This window comes from Falco punctatus (assembly GCF_963210335.1).
Source record: "Falco punctatus genome assembly, chromosome: 15".
In the NCBI taxonomy this organism is placed as follows: domain Eukaryota; kingdom Metazoa; phylum Chordata; class Aves; order Falconiformes; family Falconidae; genus Falco; species Falco punctatus.
In genome coordinates, this window is record NC_137595.1 from 7,948,757 (window position 1) to 7,971,048 (window position 22,292).

At 42.4% G+C, this 22,292-nt stretch overlaps 1 protein-coding gene across 5 annotated transcripts in view; it reads left to right on the forward strand.

Annotated features, from left to right (window-relative positions):
* Nucleotides 1-22,292, forward strand: part of FGF13 (fibroblast growth factor 13) — a 330,133-nt gene that overhangs the window by 185,108 nt on the left and 122,733 nt on the right. The window contains exon 1 of one of the 5 annotated variants that reach the window (XM_080366114.1): nt 1,729-16,641. The exons of the other annotated variants lie outside the window; for them this stretch is intronic. Within the exon in view, the coding sequence (XP_080222240.1) occupies nt 16,608-16,641 (34 nt within the window). The 5' untranslated portion in view covers nt 1,729-16,607. Of the gene's footprint in view, nt 1-1,728; nt 16,642-22,292 lie in introns of those variants that run through there. 5 annotated transcript variants of the gene reach the window in all.

Here is a 22,292-nt window from a genome sequence, read left to right on the forward strand (position 1 = left end):
GAAGTTGAAATAGGACAGATGCACAAGACAAAATACAGCAGTGATGGAAAATACACATTCTCTCTGTCAGGCTGATTCCTGCACTGGTGCTCCTGGAAAAAAAAGGGCACAGCAAATGGGTTGTATCCATTGCCTTGGTGCATGGTTAAATGCATACTTCTTTGGGGCTCCTCAGACACTGCTAGAGGTAACTCACTGGTCACATTCAAAGCCTGGAGCACTAGAATAGCTCTGACTTATTCTGCTTGCTCATTTCTGAATTACTGCAGAGACTGGGGGAGTTTCTTCCTTTGCTTCACTGAAATAAGGCTAGAGATTTACAAAGATAATGTACAATAGTATCTCTTCACTGTCCTCCTCTTGATTTGTTTATCTCCATGTTTTAATGCCTAGCAAGTCTGTGTATACAGAAAGAAAACAGAAAATGTTAACTAATGTAAATTATATGGACTTTCTTGGCTAGAGAGAAAGTCGAAGGAAAATAGAACCAAGATGTAATCACAATTTTAATTGGCATGAAGAGGAAAGTCTTTAGAAATGAAAACTGAAATTTAGCAGCAAATAGAAGCAACTTCTTTTTGAAAAAAAAAGTTTAAAGTAAAAACTAATCATCTTGATAACAGAGCATTTAATAAAGGGAAGGTGGATTTTGAAAATAACATAAGCTGCATTGTTTCAGAGCTTGTATCTGGTGCTGGGAATTTGTCTGGTGCAGTGTACTACAGAAAACATTTGGTAGTCTTCCAGATGATACAGCTTAATTGTAAGGAGTAATTTTAAGAGTATTATCTGGAAATGCTTGTGAAGCTTTGGTGCCTGTGCTTTTTCTGATCTGTAGTGCTTTCTGTGCTGGGCTGGAAGGTAGAAGGCTCTCAAAACTGAGGATTTTTCTGGTTCAAAACCTTTCACTGTTTCCTACTATCACCACCACCTTTGCTCCTTCTGATGTTCACCTGGAGACCCCAAGGTGTCAGAAAAAAAAACTTGTTCAGAGTATGTCAGGTTGAAAAAAACTCTTTGCACTGGCATGTCCTGGGAAAAGGATTGAAGAGGAGAAAAAGCTGCAGAAAACCTCCAAGAGCCAGAGAAATCACAGGTGAACAAGGAGAGATTATGAACTTGGAAAGTGTTGAATAATTGTCAGTTCACCCACGTGTTTATGTGCCTGTTACAGAGAACGTGGGTTCAAGGAGACTATTTGGAGCACTTGGAGGATACATCTACTAGGAGTTACCCAGGTATCCCCTACTTGAAAATAGCTGATGGCAGGGAGATATTGAAGGGCAGTGTTGTACAAGGCTGCTAGTCCCTGTTCCCAGGCGTCACCTGCAGCTGGTGCTGGAGCGCTGGGCTGACCCTTGATCTGAACCAGCACCACCACTCCTACATGAATGCTGTCTTTCCATCTCAAAGGCTCTTTTGGTACAGTTTCTCTGAGCTGTATTAAACCTGTTCTATTACAACAGTAGGCATCAGGATTGTAAAGACAGTGTTGTAATACAAGTGGTTGGGAGGAACAAAGACACAGTGGTCTTCCACCATCTGCTGTCACAGAAAAGCTGGCTTTGGCGTAGTGGCCCGTGACACAGTGGGAGGAGGCACAGTCCATCTTCTGTGTGCAGTAGCGCAGGGAGGCAAGGCTGGCAAGCCACGACCAGAGGAGGCATGGCAATAGGCATAGTAAAAAGAAGAACAAAAGGTTTCACAAAATATCTATGTTTTGGGATGTGAAACTTCAAAAAAATTTCTCAGTGTGAGGATGGTAAAAGGGATGTGAGCCACTCACACCTCCTACACAGGTGGCTCTGTGGAAGTGTGTAAATACTCTCCAAAAACCCCACTGCATCACTTTATTCTCTTGTAATATAGTAGTTACAAAGGAACATATTAACTATTCACATTATGGCAGCAAAATAAGAAAGAAATATTAATTATTTAGCAGGTTACTCAGGAGACCACCTAAATAAGAACTGAGAGAGAACTTTAGAAGTGTTTTCAGAAACAAAGATACTGGGTGAAATTCTCTTTAGTTATCTCTGAGCAGTCCCTTTGAAACCCAGTCGCTTTCTATGAATACATGGAAGGATCTGTCATGGGTAGTGAAGGAAAAGATGAGCCTGAGGTACAGCCTTTCTGTATCAGGCAGAGATCGGCCAGCCCACAGGGAGGATATAGGATAAGTTGTCACTTCAGCTGAACAGACTTTCCTTTTAGTTCAAGTGAGAGGCATGTGTTTCAGGGGCAGAAAGGTTCTGGTTCTAGTCCCAGATTCCTCTGTGCCCATGCCAGGCACTTCTTCCAGCATTGGTGGCTTAGTTGCATGAGATGCGGTTTTAAATTAAAATAAATAAATATAATCTGTTTAACAAACTCTTTTATCTAATGTGAACTCATAGGGAGGTATGTGATGAAGGCAGCAGCCTGCTGCAAGCCTGCAATGTTGTCAGCACAGTTACAACATTATTAAATGTTGAGCGTGAACCTGAGTTTCAACAAACAGGTTTTTTTAGGGAACAGCAGATATGCACATAGATTATTTTTTTTAAATGATTTTCTTTTTCTTTTTTGTTCTGAGGCAGTTGATTTTACTGTGTAGTACAGGGTCAAAAGCCTACTTCGCTTCTCTTTCCCTTTCGTTAGGTGAGTAATGGCACTTTTTTTTTTAAGTATGCTAAGGGAATACAAGCTGCTTTGTGTTAAGCTATTTAATTTCTCTGATGGAGGACTCATAATTAGTCTTGCTCAAGATTTTTGTGCTTCACCTCCAGTTACTGAAATGAGTTGATCTAGCTCAAAGGCCAGGCTTAATTATTCCAAACTTGGTGACTGGAACACCTGTAAAGGTCCCTGCTTAAAGGCTAAATCTGCCTTGATTGTCTTTTGTACCTTCCCTTGGTGTCCTTTTTATTTTATTAAGCACAGGAAGATTTTTCTCCCCACCCCTGGGCAATAGCCTTCTCTCCAAAGCTGGTTTTCATACTGACAGATAGCCTGGGCTGCACACCAAGGTCACAGGTTGGTTCTTATTGTTTTCAACTGTGGCACGCTCATAATTTGTCTTTTCTGTACTTAAACCATCTTTTCCATCAAATATAGGAGGGAGTTTTATCAGTTTTATCTCTAAACTTCTGTCCTGCATGGCTACCTTTGCAATACTGTCTGTATTGTAGAATTTCTCTTCTTATGTAGTGAAATAACCTTTTTTCTGGATGAAAAGAGAGGCTTAAAATGTTATAATGTTCTTGTGTTCAAATGCATTTTAAGGCCTAAGCAAATGAAGGTTTTCCATTTTGTTATTTCTCGGAAGTTTTCCTGAGACAGAAGAGACATTTGGCACAGCAGGTCATCTCTGATGGTGTCTGAAAACAAGACTGCAGTCGTACGAATATAGATGGTAGCTGCTCTAACGAGTGCAGCTTACATCAAATTGCTATAATGAGTCAGTGCAGTTGTGTTAGTCTTATTACATTTCTGAATTAATGGCTTGGAAGGAAGTTTGTTAGCTGCTTTACTTGAAACCAAATCGAACCGCAGCCTGCCATATTGTACAATGACAAGAAATAGCAGAATTTCAATTTAAATTTGCCTCGGACTGTGTGTGATCCTTTACATCAATAAAACAACAACATAAGCTACATAGAGGTGTTAAAATAACCCTCCCAATGGTTAGGTGCCAGCTCTGCACATAGAACTGCGGGTGGCCGTTTCAGATCATCAGTGTCTGTCTTTTAATGACAGTGAGCTGAAGCTCCTGAATGAACGTGGCCTTGCCCGTGGCCATGTCAGGCATCCTACCCCTGCTCTGTGTGTCAGGAGCCGTGCGAGTGGTGCCCACATGGCACTGCCAGGCTGAAGCCAGGCTGCCCTCAAGGGAAAAAAAAGTGTGGTTTTATTGCACGCGTGATGACTTACCAAAGCAGAAGCTTTAATGTGGATGGTCTTTATCTTGGTGTGGTATAGGTTAGGATATGCAAGGTTAGGATAGTCACCTTCCATCATAGTAGCCTTATTTTTAGTTGATGGAGTGTCAGCTAGCACAGGGTTCATCTTTTGCCCTGTCAAGGGAAAACCTGTGATGATTCTACACTGGAAGCTCTTAATTTTTTATTATCATTTTTTTAAGTCTAGTTTAGTGGGGGGGTATGTTTAGTGGTGGTGTGAAGAGTCAATATAGAGAACTGTCCTTTCTCAATTATTTAATTTCTGGCTTAACTAGGATAGTTTCCTCTTGATTATATGTAATGATACAGAGTTGTCACTGGCTGTTATGAAAAATGCTGTGTGGTAATAGAAATAGAATATAATAACTTGCAATAGGGAAATAGGAGAAAATACGAAAGATGACAAAATGCAGTAGTAGTTCTGAGGCTGCAGTGCGAACTGAACTAATTGTGGAGGTTAATTGGCGGGAGCCTGTAATGCCCTTTGTGAAGCTGAATGGAGATCTGGAGATTAACAGCGAGTAAAAGGTATTTTTGTTAATAGTACTGACCCTGAAGTGTAGAATTGTTTAACAACCTACAGTTAGTGGGAAAACCAAGCCATTATCTGAGTGTACATTGAGATTTAAAGAATAGAGTCACTGCTGAAGTGATTGAAGTGTTTAAAAGCATGAATTAAAAAGAAAAACTAAGGAAGAAACTTTTCAACCATTAACAAATACTTTGATACTCCTGAATCAGATGTGAATTTGGAGGGCAGGTGGGGTCCCTAATTTGACATGATACTCATCGTAATGAGTATCAGACTCAAAACTGATAGGGTTATTAGAAAATTGTTGTTTAATGTTTAAAACAAAACAAAACAAAAAACCACAACAAAAAGCAATTTAATTTAGTGCCAAGCAGCATGTCCTGGTTTGAGGAGACAAGCCTACAAGTCTTGGTGGAGAGACCAAGGCAGCAGGTGAGCTTGTAGTGCTCAGCCTCCAAGGAAAGCAGAGATCCATCCGATCTGCAGTTGCAGAGTACAAAGAGAGCCACTGCCTACGGAGTCACAAATTCATTTACACAAAACCTTTAGGACCAGGTCTTACCCAGATGAGTAAAAATAGGTTTTTGTGTGGTGGTAGCTAGTACACGTATCGCAGTCCATGTGGGAGCTGAGGTTATAATAAAAGCTGTGAAGAGAAACCTCCGAGGCAAGGCACGTGCAGAGCCGTTGGTGGGAAGATTATTCCTTTGGGTGAGGACATGTGAGGTGCTGCCTGACTGCTTTGGAAAATCATGCCGAAATTATTTTGCAAAGTAGGATGTCAGGTTTGGATTTGCAGATGTCACACAGGAAGAATGTATTGGAAGACTTTAAGAGAAGGGAAAATACTTTGTAAAAGAATCTAAAGATACATGCTGTGATGGAAAGGGAAATCTGCATTTCTGCCAAATATATGAAGCAAGTAAAATGAAAGCATGAGATACCATCGAAGAGTTTAATAATCAAAGGACAAGATGAGCGGGGAGGAGAAGAATAATGTGACCAAAAAACCAAAATCAACACCTGTAATTTTGCATGTGAGTCAGGAAATCTGCAGTCATTTAGGTTCAAATTAGCAAAGATTAATTTGTGTATACTGGAAAAATTGCCTGTCAGTTCTTGGTTATCATTGTTATTGAATAGCTTTGTTGGAAGAGACAACTGCAAAGTCTGTAATCTTACATGTAAATCAATATTTGCTAGATGTGATATATTGACTGAAAATGACAGATAATGAATCACAATTCAATTATTTGGAATTTAACACTTTTTTGCTAAAGGACATGATTTAAACTGTGTAACTTTGAGCCTACAGTTTAATGATCTTATGGAATGGAATGCTATAGAAGCTGGAAAAGCAGATTCAGGTTTCTGTCTACTGACTTTCAGGGCAGCACCATTGATACTGGGATTGCTGCTGGCAGAAATTGCATTTGAGAGATCTCTTCCACTTCTGGAAGAGAAGTATAGGAAGCGTGAGAATTTGTAGAGGCTTTGAAACAGTATGTGAAGATGATAATTAGATGACAGCACCAAAGGAAAGGCACCAGGAGGATGTACAAGACTAACGCAGAGACTGAGGTATGTGTGCAAATATGCATACCAGTGTGTGTGTGTGTGTATATAAACTTTTACATACAAATTTTTAATTGGAAGCATATTTGCCTGTTTGGGGCTCTGGTATAAATGTGATATCTCAAGAGTATTCAGGTTAAGTCAGGTTTGTAAGTTCAATCATGTTGTTAATATTTGAAGACAGGAAACATGCAGATTTCGCTTTTCATCTCAAGGTCTTTGGTCTCAGATTTGTTAGCTGATATGTTGTATTAAAGATTCAACTTAGATATAAACTGTAACAAGCACTTCTCATTAACTCCAGGAGTACTCTGAACATCCCAGCCCAAAAAGCCTTCCTGGGTTATTCCATCCTTTCCACCCTTGAATGTTAGCAAAGAATTTCCCCCCAGCTCCATCCCTGATGTTGTTGCTCCATAGGAAGCAGTCTCTTGCAGGGCCAGAGAGAACAGCCGATCACTGTAACACAAGTTTTTGTAACAATGTCTTTATGTCTTGACAGACTGTCATATTTGCCCTTACGTAAGCTGTCTTATTTGGTACCATTTTGGAGAGGGAGGGAGAAGTAACAGTCCTGGAGTGGCAACAAGTTGCCTAGGTGAAAGAAACGGGTATTTCAGCAGAAAGGCACAAGTTGGTTTGTATGCTGGGAGCACAGGCCAGGCCTGTTATATTAGGTGGAAAGATTTCTAGTGATTTTGCAGGGAGTTGAGATTGATTCACAGCTGTAAAAAAATATTTCCCCTCTTTTGCTGTCTTCCTCTGTTCTGCTCCAGGACACCCTAGGTTTGCAATTAAACAAATGTTTTGTGGCTAATGTCTCTGTTTGGAAAGACTTCAATTACAAAAAAAATATAATTTGAAGAGAAGGAATTTTGGGCTGGAAACTTTGCTTTTCTGTAGAAAAAGTTTACTTTAAATGTTTTCATTAATCTTCTGCCAAGTGCTTTCTCCCACTTATGTCCTTTCTGAACAGTCCTGTGTCAGATGCAGAGAACAAGAGTGAAAGGAGAAAAAATGAACAAAAAAATATGCTTAGATGTCAAGAGTGCTAAGGACAGCAGTAGAAGTCTGCAAGTTTTAATTTTACTCAGAGGTGAGAGCACTGAAAACCAATTTAAGGCAGGAGCCATGTGGGTGCAAGGCTTGTTCTGCCCCGCTTGTTGCCAGGCTGCATTTCCAGGGGTGCAGTCCATGGAGTGGGGCTGGAGATGGGGAGAAGATGGTGATAGTGCTCCTCAGCCGTGGGGGAGGAAACTGCATCTGGCATGGGTGCAGCTGAGAGGGTGGGTGCTGGAAGGTCAGCTTCTGAGCCAGGGTAAGGGCAGAGGTAGCTGGGCTTTGTTGTTTGTCTGAAGCAGCCTGAAGGAATCAACAGTCACCAAACCCCTGAAGGTTAACTTGTGTTGCTCATTCCTCCTGTGGCTGTTGATGCAGGTATTCAAAACAGGACCAAACTCTCATTTCTTATGCATTACCAATCACCTACTGAACAATAACTTTTTGTTGTTAACAACCTAGATTCACACCCAGATCTGCATCAATTCCCAGAGCTGTCACTTCTTTCTCTTAATAATTTATTTGCTTCTGTAATTGCTTTGCAGGGCTTTCGTGACATCCAGGGAGTGAGTCTCCAGCACAGATCTTAACATCTGAGAAATACCGTAGGCTGTGTTGCGTGCTGAAACAAGCTGATAATTATTAAAACTTGCCATTCACCTGGTTGGTCAAACTATGCAAAAAACAGTATACAAATATACTTGGGAAGCAGATTACCAATCTGTTCCTGGCTATGCAATGGGCAAGCTAGTTGTAGCTTATTAATATTGTCATGATCTCTGTGTTAATTGTGAAACTGTTGGTAGATGACAAGGAGATGTGAGCACAGTGAGAAAGGAACATCCTCCCTAACTATTGGGTTAAGTAGTTGGATCAAAGGCATTTATATCATGTACTGTGGTGCATACTAGATCTACAGTCCTCTGATAATTTCAATTTGATCACAGCTTGCCTTCCAGACTGTAAGTGTTGGTTTCATTGCCTTGCAATAAGGAGAGGGAATGGTACATGCTTAGTCTCATGAGCCCTGGGACCATCAGGGAGTCCCAAGGTTTCAGAATAGCCACCACCCCCCGTCCCACATGGCTAGGCAGAGGGCATGGAGTCAGATGGGAGGGGGGACTGGCTGTGGTGTCTTTGAAGATGGGTGGTGAATCATCTTTTAGGACTGTTTCTGTCCAGTAAGTGCATGCAGAGCTTCCCAAGCTCATGCAAGGGTATACTGCTCAAACTTTTCAAATCAATACTCCACCACTTTCCCTCTAAGATTTTGCCACCTTTCACTAGACCCCCTGTAGGTATACATATGTGCATCTCTGCTCTCTGACTTGCAGCAAGCTTTTGCACTTCATTGTGCTTATGCAGTATGTATTTGTTCTGCCTGCCCCTCAGAAAAAAAAAAGTCCTTGCACCCTAAAATCTGCCATGATTTGGAAGGTTGTTTTTCTTCCATTCCCTTCAGAGTGATGCAGTGGGGGGTTATTGATAGGGTTTCTGGGGAGAATAACACTTTTGGGAGGGAAAGTGGAGAGGTGAAGTGTAGGCAGAACTCCTGTCCTCTCATACCACCCTTCCCTTGACACCTGCTGCCTTCTGGCAACGTGCACCTCTATGTGGAGAGGATGGAGCTGGGCTGTCCTTTGATAGCCAGTTGAAAGCAATTCCCCGAGGGGGATGCTCCCTGTGTAACCTGGAAGTAGCTGAGAACCAGGCCAAGAAATTTTCCTAACAAATACACCATTACAGGTGTCATCTGTGAATATGGCTATCTCAGGGGTGGGAGGCGGTTCTGAAATGGCACTTAATGAGAATTAGGTGACCTGTCATGGTTAGAATAAGCGATGCATGTTAGATGCATCAAAACTGGTTTTCATTTAGACTTGCCTAGAGGATGGATATAGTGTTGTTGATGCCTGGTTTCATTTTTTTGTGATTTTCATATTTTAATAATAATAAAATCATTCCACCTTTGTGAGGCCAATTTTTTTAACTGTGATAATGACAGAAGAAATTGAGATAAAAAGATATGCTACAGTTCAGGGAGAAGTCCCTGTATAGCACAAGGGGTTGTTTCCATGGGACTGTAGCGTCTCAGTAGAAACTTCCTGAACACTGTATTTTTGTGTAATATCTACAGACTTGAGCAGCCACAGAGCCACTTACACATGCTGTGTATAAACTGGGAAGTTTTTCTTTGCAGTTTGTCTGCCCTTGGTGTCTGGTTTTGCTGCTTCTTTTGCTGATTTGCTTTCCTTTATTACTTTTTCGGCTTTTCCTGAAGAGTGTTTCCCACTTGTCAGTCAAGATAATCCAAAATACAGCTTTCTACTATGTGCTGATCTGTAGTGAATAGTTTTGAATTGATTTTATTGAATATCTTGCAAATGAGAAGTTACCTTACCACAGAAGTTTATCCATGAAGCTTCCCTTTTTTAGGGTCCTTTTACAAATTTAAAAAGGACTGGTGATGTTCTACTGTTTCAACTGTTAAAAGTACAAAACAAAATAAAAAATCTAGTAGGATATGTGTACCAAAATAATTTTTATGCTGTCCTTACTCTTGTGACTCTAGCACTCCTTTGGTGACATGGGTGATACAGCAAGGATGCATTTGGAATTTTTTCTAATACACCTTATCAAACATGAACTGCTTCACATGTATGTGTGCATTTGCTTGTGCAGGTCTGTGAATGTTTCATGGTGGTTGCTGCTAGCTAGAAGTCTCAAGATTCAAATAATCACCTTCTTTCAAGTAAAAAGCAAGCACACAAACCCTTCTTTTATTCACAAGTTAGTGTTCAGGTGTCTACACTACAATTGTGTGTTAGAACCAAGATTAATCCACCACGTCTGCGTTGTCTTCAAAGACGACTGGAAGATCTGACCATATTCTTAGTCTTGATGTTTTTCTTTGTTAAAAAGCTGTAGCATTAGGAGATACCTGCCTACCTGTCTATCTATCTAAAAAAAATTGTATATATAAATAAGTTTATGGATATATCTAGGTATATACCTTCTGCAGGAGAAGTCTGTATGTTTTAGTACTTGGCTGTGTTGGACCTCAGCAAAGGTCCCCCCATCAGCTGGGCATAATTCACACCACAGTGAGTGTGTTCACTGCCTTAAACCAAGTGGGCAAGGTAGAAGGCAACACAGCAGAGGTTACAAAGTTATGTCACAGAGAAGGACTAGAAGCTGTAAAGGCCTCTACTAGATTGCTGTCATTTTTCACTGAATGATGAAGAGAGTATGAAAAATGACGGGCACGTTTTTCAAACTTATGTCACATCTTCATCTTCACAACTGTAGAGCGCTGGACTTAAATCCCCTTGGACTGAAGGAGGAGAGCTGGAGTAGCAATTGAATGTGTGCTTTTAAGGGATGATTTTGGACCTTTTCCTTTAGCCATAACGAGTTGACAAGGCTGTAATTAAGCTGGTGAACGCAGACCACTACTACTATGCAGAGCTCAAATTAACTGAAAACTCGAGGAGATTAAAATATATTGGTTTTTGAAGTCTCTGTGGTAGGCAGTACAGCAGTTTGCTCTTCCTGCTGAAGCTGCTACTTATGTGTCAGAACAAGGCAAATGCTGTGAGTCTGTTATGGTCCAGGATCCATAGTACAGGACAAAAAAGTTGGTTCCAAAATAAAACAGGAGTAGGGAAAAGGACTCCCTCAGGGCAAGCAGTTGTGGCTATAGTAGGGAAGGACCGGTGAAGAATCTAGAGTTCTACATTGTTTAGGTAGGTCTGGTGAAAAAAACCTGTTTTTCAGCATCATCTTGCTCTTCTCCAAAACCTGCTGCTGCCACTTGGTCTGGATGTGACCACCAGAGAGTGGGAAAGGCATAGCCACGTAGGGGGTGGGGGTGGGATGGGGGGCTGTTACCTTGGCTTCAGTCAGTTCAGGTGGAATTTCATCTGCTGTGGTAGCATTTGCACGATAAATATAACCTTGCAGTAAATTAAATAGACTATAGCTGATCAAATAATAGCCATCTGCTGCCTGTGATGCTGTTTGTCTGCTGGCCTAAGTTGCCTGATGTGTTTTAAAAGGAACACTTTGATAGTTGGTTACTGTACAGTCATTGAGTAACTGTATTGGACCAGAGCTCATATTTGCCAAGGAGAGTGTGTGTCTCTTGCAGAAGGTCTTTCAGTATCACCTTATATATCTTTTATGTACTGGCAATTTTTGCTTTTCATATATTTGCTGTGAAGGGAATGGAAGTGATGGATTCAAGGAACATTTTATAGCTTCAGTAGGATTATTTTCCACTTCCTTGGAAAAGAACCCAATCATGAACATTAGCTAAAATACTTACAGTAAGTCATCTACATCAAACAATCATTTACGGCTTAATGTTATTCTTTAATTCAAAAAGTCTCCTTGTTCTTGTGTGGTGGCACATCTGTTGGAATTCTTCCATGATCTGTGAGCATCTGGCAATAAAAAGTTAGTTGTGAGAGTGAAGAGGAATCTGCTTTCAGAAAGGTTCATTCATCAAATGGCCCGTCTCAAAAGAAAAGTAGCACCTTGATCTGACTAATTTGATCTCTGAGTGCAGAACGTTGATCTATAATTTAAAAAGCAGGACTTAATCAGTGTGGAGTGGGGGGAAGTGCTGTAGGTTAGTGCTGATCCAGTAGGCAGTGACACAAGCCGTGGAGGCTTTTGTTTAGATCTCAGCTTTCAAGCCACCTGGAGATGCTTCTCCAGACTTGGCCCCCTTGCAAACCCATTGTGTCCTGAGCCTCCAGCCTCTGCTGCCTTGGGGCAAGGTAGCTCCAGTCAGCTGTGACATCTTGCTCTTTCTTGATGGGGATGCAGAAGAACATGGAGCTGCTCAGTGCTTTGGCCACTTCTGGTGAAGATCCAGGAGTGAAGGATTGTCCAGCAGAAGTAATTTCAGAGCAGTGAATTGTTTCAGGGAAAGCGTACTGGCAGCTTGACCAGAAGCTCGTGTTGCTGCCATAATTAAATAAATAAGCAAGCAATTAAATAGAAACTGTGGCAGCCTCAGAAGTGAAACGGTCCCCTGCCTCCCTCCCTCCTCCCCCTCTCTGTTGCTGGCGGCAGAGCAGCACTGCAAGCTGGCTGCGTTTCACATGAGATGTGGCTAAATTTCTGAAGAAAAAAATATCCAGAGGGACAAGACGCAATGCTCTCATTTCTGACATCTTAAGCTTGTCACAGACGCTGAGCCTGTTTCACCCAATGTGATTATCTCTCCCTCTGTCAAGGAGGCAGATGCCTCAGCTAGGAAATACCGTCCCCAGCCTGTCATCTGGATTCTATAAAAGGAAATAGGCCTTTGCAAAGCCAGAAAATATATTTAGTTGCAACTATGGGGGAAGGAAAAAAAGAAGAAAAAGAAGAAATAAAGTCCAGAGCCTTCAGAATTGCAATGGGAACAACAAAGCACTTAGGTTAGCCCTAATCAGCTGCAAATGTTGATGCATTCATTAAATGCAGACTGCATAAATAAAAGTTATTCTTCTGTCATGCCTTTTATCTCTACCTAAAGCATTCACTTGCCAGTCAGGTTGCTGTGTACAAGCCATAAATATTCAGCTTTTTCTGGAATAGCTTTCATCCAGTATTTGCTTGTTTTCATCTAAATTCTCCATATGCCAGAAGTAGCAACAGCAAAATGCTATAAGGTGGAGGCGTGCATTTAGGTGATTTAGCCTCGGATAGCCTGCAAAAGCCTTATCTGTCCAGGGCTTATTAGCCCTGTGATAAAGACTGAGCCAAAAATAAAATGAAAATCTTGCTGGTTTAGGTATGAAAGAAATCTAAACGTTGTCCGTGCTGTAGTCTGTGCTGGGGACAACTCTTACGTGTCACATTAATGCTCTGTGGGATAGGCATGAGTGGCTATGAGAGATTAGTTATTTAGGCTCAGGTTTTAACAGCTTTCCGTGTGTAGTGCTGACTAAGCAGGCTGAACTGCCAGTGTTTTAAAGGCCATTCAGGAGAAACCGGGGAGACATTTTACGGAGTGTTTCACTAAACACGAAGTTGGGTCAGCCAAAAAATGTGGACTTGTCTAATGGTTTCAACTCGTGAGAAAAAGTGTCCTTTTGCATTTTTTATTTTGTAAAAACTGGCAAGATTGTTCTTGGGCAACATCCACTCCCCATTTTGTTGTTGGCTGAATTTCTTCCTGGCAAAGAAAAAAAAAAAAAACGTGTGTGTGTGTGGAAATTAAGTCTGTGCAGTGCTGTAAGAATGCGCGGAGCAGAGCGTGCCTGCAGCAGGTACGGTCGGGGGCACAGCAAGGTGTTTCTCACAGGAGCATACCTGGGATGGAGGTGTGAGGGCAGGGGGTGTGTGGGGAAAGCAAGGGTGCTCTTTAGTCCTTTCAAGTTGGATGGGAGCAGAAGGGGTATAGAAACATTTAAAATGTTTTCTTGACTCTGTGCTGGAGCATCCACGTTGAGTCCCTGGAAAGAGGAAGGTTGTGCAGACTCTTGGGGCTGGTCAGTCTGGCGCCACAGAGCACCCAGCTCCCAGCGGTTCTGCACTGGAGGTCTCTGGCCTTTTCTGTGGTTGTAATCAGTTAGACAGATGTCCTTACCTTACACATGGGCTTTGAGATCAAATTAAAGTCTCGTTGCCTCTCACGGGGAATGTGAAAAACTAAGCAAAGCTTACAACGAAGTAGGATTTTGTTTGTTACTGTTGCTCATTAGGTACGTGGCCTGCCTCAGCAGGATGCGGGGTGATTACCGGGAGGTGAGCAATTAAATGTGTGTTACATATGGGCACTGAAACCTGTGCAAAGGCAGAGAGAAGAGCACAGCAACGGGCACTTGCTGTAGCCGTTGCAAATGTCAGTCCAGCCTGTTCAGATGTACCCAGGGGTTTGCGCGGAGCTCTCTGTAATCAGGGGGTTCTTTGAGAGCACAGAGGAATTAATTGCAAAAGGCTTGGTGACATCAAATCAAAGCACAGTTGCATTTTCTGTCCCTTCCAGGAGGGAGGAATGTGGAGATGCAATTAGTGATGACCCACACTTGGTGTTTTGCCCTCCCTGTTGTAAGAACATGTGGAGATCACTGATGATCAGGACTCTGCTTTTTAATTCTCATCCTGAAGATGTGTCCCACTGCTTTTGAGGCCCTTTAGATTGCTAGCTTCCAGTGTGGGTGTGTTGCTGCCAGCTGTGAGGATAAATTGCGTGCCATCCTGCTAGCCTCTCGCCCCCTCTCCCAGCTCCTCATGAGATTATGATCACAGATCCATGGAAACCTTTCTGCCCTTGCCCTGTGCAGAGGAGGGATAAAACCTTTCCTGTGGTCCCTTTCCTCCTACCCAACCTTGCCTTTGGGGAGGAGAAGATGTGGTCAAGGCTGGGTTGCTTCTCCCCAGGCACTGGTTCTGCAGACACTGGGTCAGGGCCACTGCAAAGGGCGCAGGGCTGGAGTGGACTCTGGGATTTGGGGGGCTGCCATACAGGTTCATTAGCAGATATCTGTGTGGTTGCTTTCCTCCTCCCTCCTTCCCCTTCCCATCTTCTTCCCAACGCTGTGATTGCCTGGCCTTCAGTGGAATTCGCTTGCTGTTCATTACTTCAGCTCTCTACCTAGAGGCTGGCGTTTTTATTTATTTTGGTATTCTAATTTCTATTTTAGGATCCAAAATAAAATAACATTGACCAAAAAGAATTAGAGGCAATAACTTTTTCAGAGAACTAAGCACCTTTGAAAATTAATTTTTTTTATTCAGTTTAATTTCATGGGTGCACAATTTCTATTACATGTAGGCCAATCGGGTTGCAATAGCTGTAAAAAAATATTTAATTTAAGTCTTGTAATGTGTTATTTATGAATGCATGATAGTCATAATGATTCACTTACAGGACTGTTGTGACAACAGCACCTTTACCTTGAAAATGGGAATTTGCAATATGAAACAGTTAATAAGAAGAAAGAGGAAAAACTTGAGAAGATGCATACAAACCGACAGCACTAAGAGAATAATAGCCAGGCTTTATATGGATTTGAATAGTGCAGAAACTAGGAAATCCTAATGGAGGGGAAAAGACTTAAATTCTGTAGAAACTTTAAAATGAATCTGGTTTCAGCAAATCTCATCTATCACAACATAATCATTGGAAAACTGCTTAGACTTTGCAGGCCTGATTCAAAAAGAATTGCAGTGGTAAAATAAATGGGTTTCATTGCAACTGTGTGAAGACCAGTGGATAACTTAATCCCTGCAAGAGGCTTACTTGGGAATATCAGAAAACGTTTGTTAGATGCAAGATAGTATCAAGTAAACATTTAAAACTTTGTGTCAAAACCTGTTAGAAGGTAATAAAAGGTGCTGAAAGGCAGTTAATGCATTCAGTTTAAATAGATCATTTAAATGAAGGAAAGCAGTGATGCAATTTTATACCTAGATGCAATGTTCACCTAGCAAGAAACGTGGCAAGGGCAAGCAAACTCTTTTGGTGGCTGAGAAGTGGTAGAGGCTCTGGTGTGCTGTAAATACTTCACCATCCATTCTTTGTTTTCAGCATCAGGTTACTGGGACTTTGTGGTGCTTTTATGCTTTCCTGCATGGAGTGTGTGGTGCTGAGGAGTTTTGGTTAATGCCTGGGTAAAAGTTGTATTGCCAGAATGCAGCTGGACGCTGCTGGGTACACCTGGGCTCAGGAGAGAGCTGGCTCAGGAGAGCAGTTCAGCACTGGGGAGCGCTTGCTTGAACATCTTGTTTATGCAGCTTGTGCCTCTTTACATTTTTACCCTCAAAAAGCTTCTGTGGGACTTTTCATTGCCTCACTTCTTCTGTTTCCTTTGTTCTAGGTGGTTGGGGGCATCTACTGAAAGGAATGAATATTGGGATTTTGGCTTCTTTCTGCCTAAAATCTCAGCGAGATTCCCATTATTTTCACTTTTCTGTGAATAAATAAATGAGGTGCAGTGACCATGCAAAGTGTCAGCTCTCCACACAGTTTCTGTTTTGTTCACCCACAGCTATTTCAAGTGCCCTTCCAGGCAACTGCCCACAGCGGGACACTTTGTCTAGACATGATGTGAAACTAAAGCTGTTAGTCAGACTCTATTAATGTATGATATGCAAAGCGTTCCTGGAGAGAAACTTCAGTTATGGCCAAGGGAAGCTCTCTTTCGTTGTCTTACCTGGTGGGAGAGAATGACTTCTGATGGGTAAGGGCAAGGTCCGAGCCCCAGCATCACGAGCAGCCTGACCCAGCACAGCTGCAGGAGCTCTCTGGTGGTTGAGTCAGCCCTAGTGTCAGCTCCTCAGCTGTGAGACACAACAATTACAGCAATAATTCAAGTCAGAAAATTGACAGAACCATTTAATGTATGTGAGAGTGACAGTGAGTCATCTCTGATCATTGTGTTTAGCAGCCTGGAGATCCACAGGCATCCAGGACAGCCTCACTCGTCACTGAGCATGACAGCTCAGGACAAGGAGAAACAGCTCAAAGTCACTGTTGTCTTCCTTCCAGCTAGGGCTTCATGTGGGTTGGATCCCAAAAAAACAAGGCGAGAGGTAGGACCTCTTGTAGACAGGGGCTCAGTGTGTGTGGGGGGTGGGAGGATAGCACATCTGTTATCTGCATCCTTTATCCCCTTCTCCTTAGTGTGGTGGCAAGCTGGTGTATGCAACAGTGAGCACGTTAGCCCATGTCAATTCTGTATCTTCTGTGAAATTAATAGTTAAAGGTGGACTAAAATGCTAATAAAGTTCTGCAAAATCTCTTTAGGATTTCAGTTCAAGAGCAGAGTACGCTGGTAACATGGAAGTTACAGATTAGTAGATTTAAGAGTGAAAGGGAAGGTAGATTTGTTTCACCCTGCAAAGACCTCGTTTCTTAAATGAATTCTGTGAGAACCCTTTAAAAATTTATTTTGTCTTCTCCAGCAGTCACTTAAGATGCAAGTGGAATCATGGGGGCTAATATTAAAAAGTAAGTGCTTATGTGGCATACAGGGAAAGGAGCAATACAAAGACTCCTTCCACTGGTGATTAGGAACTGTACAAATACTGCTGAGCACATGGTTTGCAAAATTGAACTGTCCAAAGCATTGCAATGCTCAGTAATGAGTGTTTGCAGGACCTACATACTTGAGCACTTGTTTTGACAGCTGCATGGGCCAAATATTCAGCTACTGCAAATTGCTCTGAAGATTTTCTTGATTATTTTTTTTTTTCCTGTTTAACTGGAGCTGGCATGAACCCACAAGTTCCAGACATTTACAGCAACAAAGTCCTTTCCGTGTTTTAAAGTTTTTGAAACAACTTCCAGAATAAATGTATTTATTTTGAGCTGTGTAAAGACCCAGTTAGACATACATATGATAACGACATGAAATAGTGACTTGTCTCCAATATTGATGGTTTCAAAGCAGTACAAAAAGTGATTATTGTATCCCCAGAGGCAGCTCCCCCACTTCCATCTGCAGTATGCAGTGTCCTTAGTTTGAAAAGAGTGGCTTTTCCTTCTACTAAAATAAAGTCCACTTACTAAGTCCTAAACACTAGGATAGGAGCCAATTTGTAGCTCAGTATTGAAACAATATCTTTTTCCTAAGAAAGACATTTGTCTTTGCTAACTTTGTTACAAGCTAGAGGACTGCAGTATTCACTTCATGCACTGGAATGTGAAATGTGGCGATTTTTTTTCTTAGAGCTCTGCTGTGTTTGCGGCCTTGGGTTATTTTTTATGTCATTTACAGTGCTGAACACCAATGTGAGCATATTATGCAATGTAATGTAAAATATAAATATATATAAAGGCAATAAACTCCACTATTTTTGTGGTTTTTTGTTTTGCTTTAGCAGAACAGCCTTATTTGATCATTTTGCTTTTTGATTTCTGGAAAAGTTAATTCCAAAGTGTGTGTTGCGCATTGTGAGCGCACATTTATGCGCATTGTCAAAGTTCTTGCTGCAGAGCTGTCTCCCACGGCTGGCAGTGGACAGTAGCTGTGCAAGCTCAGGGAGCAGCAGCCACCCGAGCATGGAGGTCACTTGTAGCAACATCTGAATTTCATGCTAAGTTGCGTGGAAATGTGTGCTAGTTTGCAAAGGATTCAAAATTTATTTCCTTTCTATGACCTTGTCACTGTGCCCTTCCCATTGGTGGCAACGTGTCACTTGGTCACGAACAACTGCGAGGTATGTTGGCCTTGGCTGGGCCACTTTGAACAAAGCAGTGATCTGCCGGGCCACAGTCATTCATCTGAGTTATTTACAGCTTGACTGAAACACAGCACCTCTTGGGTTTTTAACTCTTTTTTGCTAGTATGCAATCAGAGTATTGAAATTCCCTTTGGATCAGGCTTTACTCTAGAGTGCCGGCACTTTTGTGTTCCAGGTTGTGTGCACAGCCGCCTCGGTGCACCTGGGGCCATGCCGATGTCATTGTGCATGTACTCTAAGCTACACCACTGGCAGCTTTCTTGGTTTATCTTCCCTCACTGCTTGCACACCTGCTCAGAGAATTGAGTGGCTCTGCGGCATCGGTGCTCCTATCTGAGTGGAGGCAGCTTGAAACAGTAGGAGGAACAAGAAAATCTTGTAATGTTGTGCTTATGCAGCCTGTCTCGGTACCGTCACCAGGCTGTGCACACGTGGGGTAGGTTGGCTTCTCCGTTTTGGGGAGTCAAGAAGGTCCTGCTCATCCACTACCCACCCGCAGGGCAGGCAGAAGAAGGCTGCCAAGGCATCTCCCTCCAGAGTCCGCTTGGAGAGGGAGGAGCTGGTAGCTTCATGCTTGCTGAGGTGAAGTTGGTTCCAATTTCTGCTGTGAGCTTCTGTCTGTTCAAGCTGGAATAAATGGGCAGTGAAAATCTTCCTCGTGTGCTCCCTGATCTGTCAGGTCAGTGTCATTAGCCAAGTCACTGTTCGCAGCAAGGTAGCAAAATCCTTCCTGCTGTCTGTGACCCAGCACTGATCACCTCTCACCTTGTCTTTCATATGGTCTAGCAGCTGTCTCAACGAATTGAAAGATACCACTTTAAACATAAAAATAAAACAGTTAAGGTCACGCTTATGAAAATTATTGTAATTCGGGTACAGTTAGGCTGCTAGTACACTGCGAATGTGCTGCCCGTTATGTGGAAGTACCATGATACAGTACACGAGAAAGTTGCTTGGTAGCTGAGAATGATCTCAATATATGGACCATGCAGCTGGACGCTACATGCGTGATCATTAAGGTGGACAGTAACAGGAAAACTGGTAGTTTAATCTGCTAATTTGCTTGGTGCTGATTAAATTGTAACAGTGAAAAGCGAAAGCCCTCTGTGTATATGCAGCAAGTGCATTGTAGCTACGCTGTGTAACAGTGATAGCATAATTGCACATAGGTTTATGTAATGTCCAAAGGGATTTAGATAAGTGTAGAGAGGGGAAAAAATGTTTTCAAGTACAGTTGCTAAAACCTGTGTCAAGTGAAGGCTTCTGAAATGTGGTCCTTTTGTTTTCAGGGAAAGGGGGGTAGGAAACACAGTATTGTGAGTATTGTCGTACACCACTCTCAATCGATGTGCTGTTCGAGTGGATATTTAACACTTCATGGGCCAGATGGAGAGGAAAAAAAAAAAAAAGCTGGCTAATTGTCAAATTAGTTGAGATGCAATATTCAGTCATAGTGCTGGCAAGCTGGGTGGTTGAGAGTTGCTGGCTGGGGAAGGCTGTTCCAGCAGTGGCCTCTGCAGTAGGTAATACACTGGTAAGTGGAAACGACAGCGTAGGCAGAGGTTTCTCTTGGCCATGTGAATGACTCCATTGAGACCACACTTGAATAGTATTTTTCAGGTGCTGGAACTTGCTGGAAAGACTTTTAGGGTTGCAGAAGTTGCTTGTGGATGAAGGCAAATTTAACTAAAGCTTTAGTCCAAGAAAAGAATATGAGAAAATGTTGCAGCCTTTCATTTGACTGTTTTAAAAATGAAATGTTTTGTGTATGTGTGTGTCTGTATGTACAGAGACCTAGGTTGTGTAAGCTTGATCTTTATCTTGTTGAAAGTAACTTCCACCCTTAAAATGAAGAGGAACGTTAATTTCAGGTTAAATTAGATCTTTTCTTTTCTGGAAGGATTTTTCTACTGTTCAGCAGCAGCTGTGTACATAGTTCGGTCAGAGCCCCTGGCCGCTTCGGGCAGCGCTGCCAACCCAGCGCAGCGTACAGGGCTCTGCTGCTTCCCAGGGCCGTGGGAACATGCTGTGCACTCTCCGTGGCAGACTTAGGTTTTTGCTCCTGCTGATTAGTTTTCTGTGCTTTGCTTTGGAAGATTTCCTCTGAGGCTGTTTCTCAGAACAGCTTTTTCTGTAATGAGTTTGAATTTTAAACCACTCCATTTCTTGCCTCCTTCCTTTTGTTAATCCCGAGTAAATGAGGCAAATAATTCAGAGGTGTCACCTGTTCTTTCATGAACGGTGCTTCTGTTCTTATCCCCTTCTTCCTAGCAAAATGCCCGAGAGCTGCAGCAGTGAAGTGTCTCTGAAATGGTCTTAAGACTATTTATTGTACTGCTGCACATGTCCTGTTCCCAAAAGGTATGGCTGATACTTCTTTCAGATGTCCAAGAAGGATACAGTCCTTTTTTTGATGATTTTGTTGCCTTTTACAGGCTGCTATTCCTTGTTTTGCTTTTCCAAGATGATTCTGATTTCTATTAGTTCTTTTTTTGTGTGTTTTTGTTTTTCTTTTGTCTCCACCACAGGGAACTTTGTCTCCTTTTGTAGCCCTACTGTTGTCAATAGATGCCCTATAAATAGGAATAAAAAAGCTATAGGCATTCCCACTTCTCTTGACTTCCTCCGTCATTTGAAACTATTCTCCTAGCTCTGAATAGAGCTAGATTAATAATTAAATTCTTATTAAAGTTATGTTGCACAAGAGCAATCTAATAATTTATTAGTGAACTGTAGCTCTCCAAAGCTTGCTCAAAAACTGTTAAGCTTCCCACCCATCCCTGGACCTTTCTAGCAAATCTCTTGCCACCTCCTCCTCTGCTTGCCTGATTTTTACCACACTACAAGGATATTCTCTTAGAAACAGCAACATTCCTTGCTTTCTCAGTGGAGGGAAACGTAAGTTCTGTGGTACGTTGTGTGGCTCTGAGATATTCTCTGCATTGAGCTGGTCAGAGTGGGTTTCGTGGTAGATAGGGGTGGGTGAAGAGTGTGAGGAAGCTCTTGTTTCCATCCAGGATTGCCTTCCATCTCCTCCTGTCATCCACAGGGCTTCCTTCCTTGCATCTTTGGAGCAGAAAGAGGAGTGGCTGATTCACAAGCTGTGTGCTAGTGCATTAGGTGACAGCCAGAACTTGATCTGCAGGTGCAACATCTTTTGGTGCCTGTGCAATTCGGAAGGGTCATTTTCTGAAGCCGCCCAAGCAGGTCCTGCCATTTTGGTATCCTCCCTTGAGCCAGCCCCTGCTTCTCCACGAAGTGTCTCCAGTAACACAGGTGTGCTTACAGCTCTGTCTGTGTGCCTGCTGCTCTTGATATGCACACTCCAGGAAAATGAACAGTACACTGAAAATTACTATCTTTTCTGCTGTGGTGCATGGAGAAACCCACCTGTTTGGAAAGCAGCCAGCTTGCATTTATTTTAGCAGAAAGGGAAAAGCAGAAAGCCACTCAGAGTGGCAATATTTATTCATTCAGAGGCAAATACACAAATGGTGAACTGAGCTGCAGAGTTAAGTAAGAGTGGGCACAGGTCATGCATAGCAAAACCGCAGATCCTGGTGGCTGGGAAGTGAAAGGCAGTGGGTCTGCACAATAGAGAGTAAATTGTGGATGTTACTTAGCCCTTGGTGAGCAGCAGCGTGGCTCTCCTCTTTATCACACCACAGATGCAGAAGGTGGGTGGCACTGCCTAGCAGCATCTGGAGAGGAAAATGCAGTTCTTCCAAACCACGCTCATAGAATCATAGAATCGTTTAGGTTGGAAAAGACCTTTGAGATCATTGAGTCGAACCGTTAACCCAGCACTGCCAAGTCCACCACTAAACCATGTCCCTAAGTGCCACATCTACATGTCGTTTAAATCCCTACAGGGACAGGGACTGAACTGCTTTCCCTGGGCAGCCTGTTCCAATGCTTGACAATCCCCTCAGCGAAGAAATTTTTCCTAATATCCAATCTAAACCAGGCTGAGAACGACGTATTGATCTGCTGGCTCT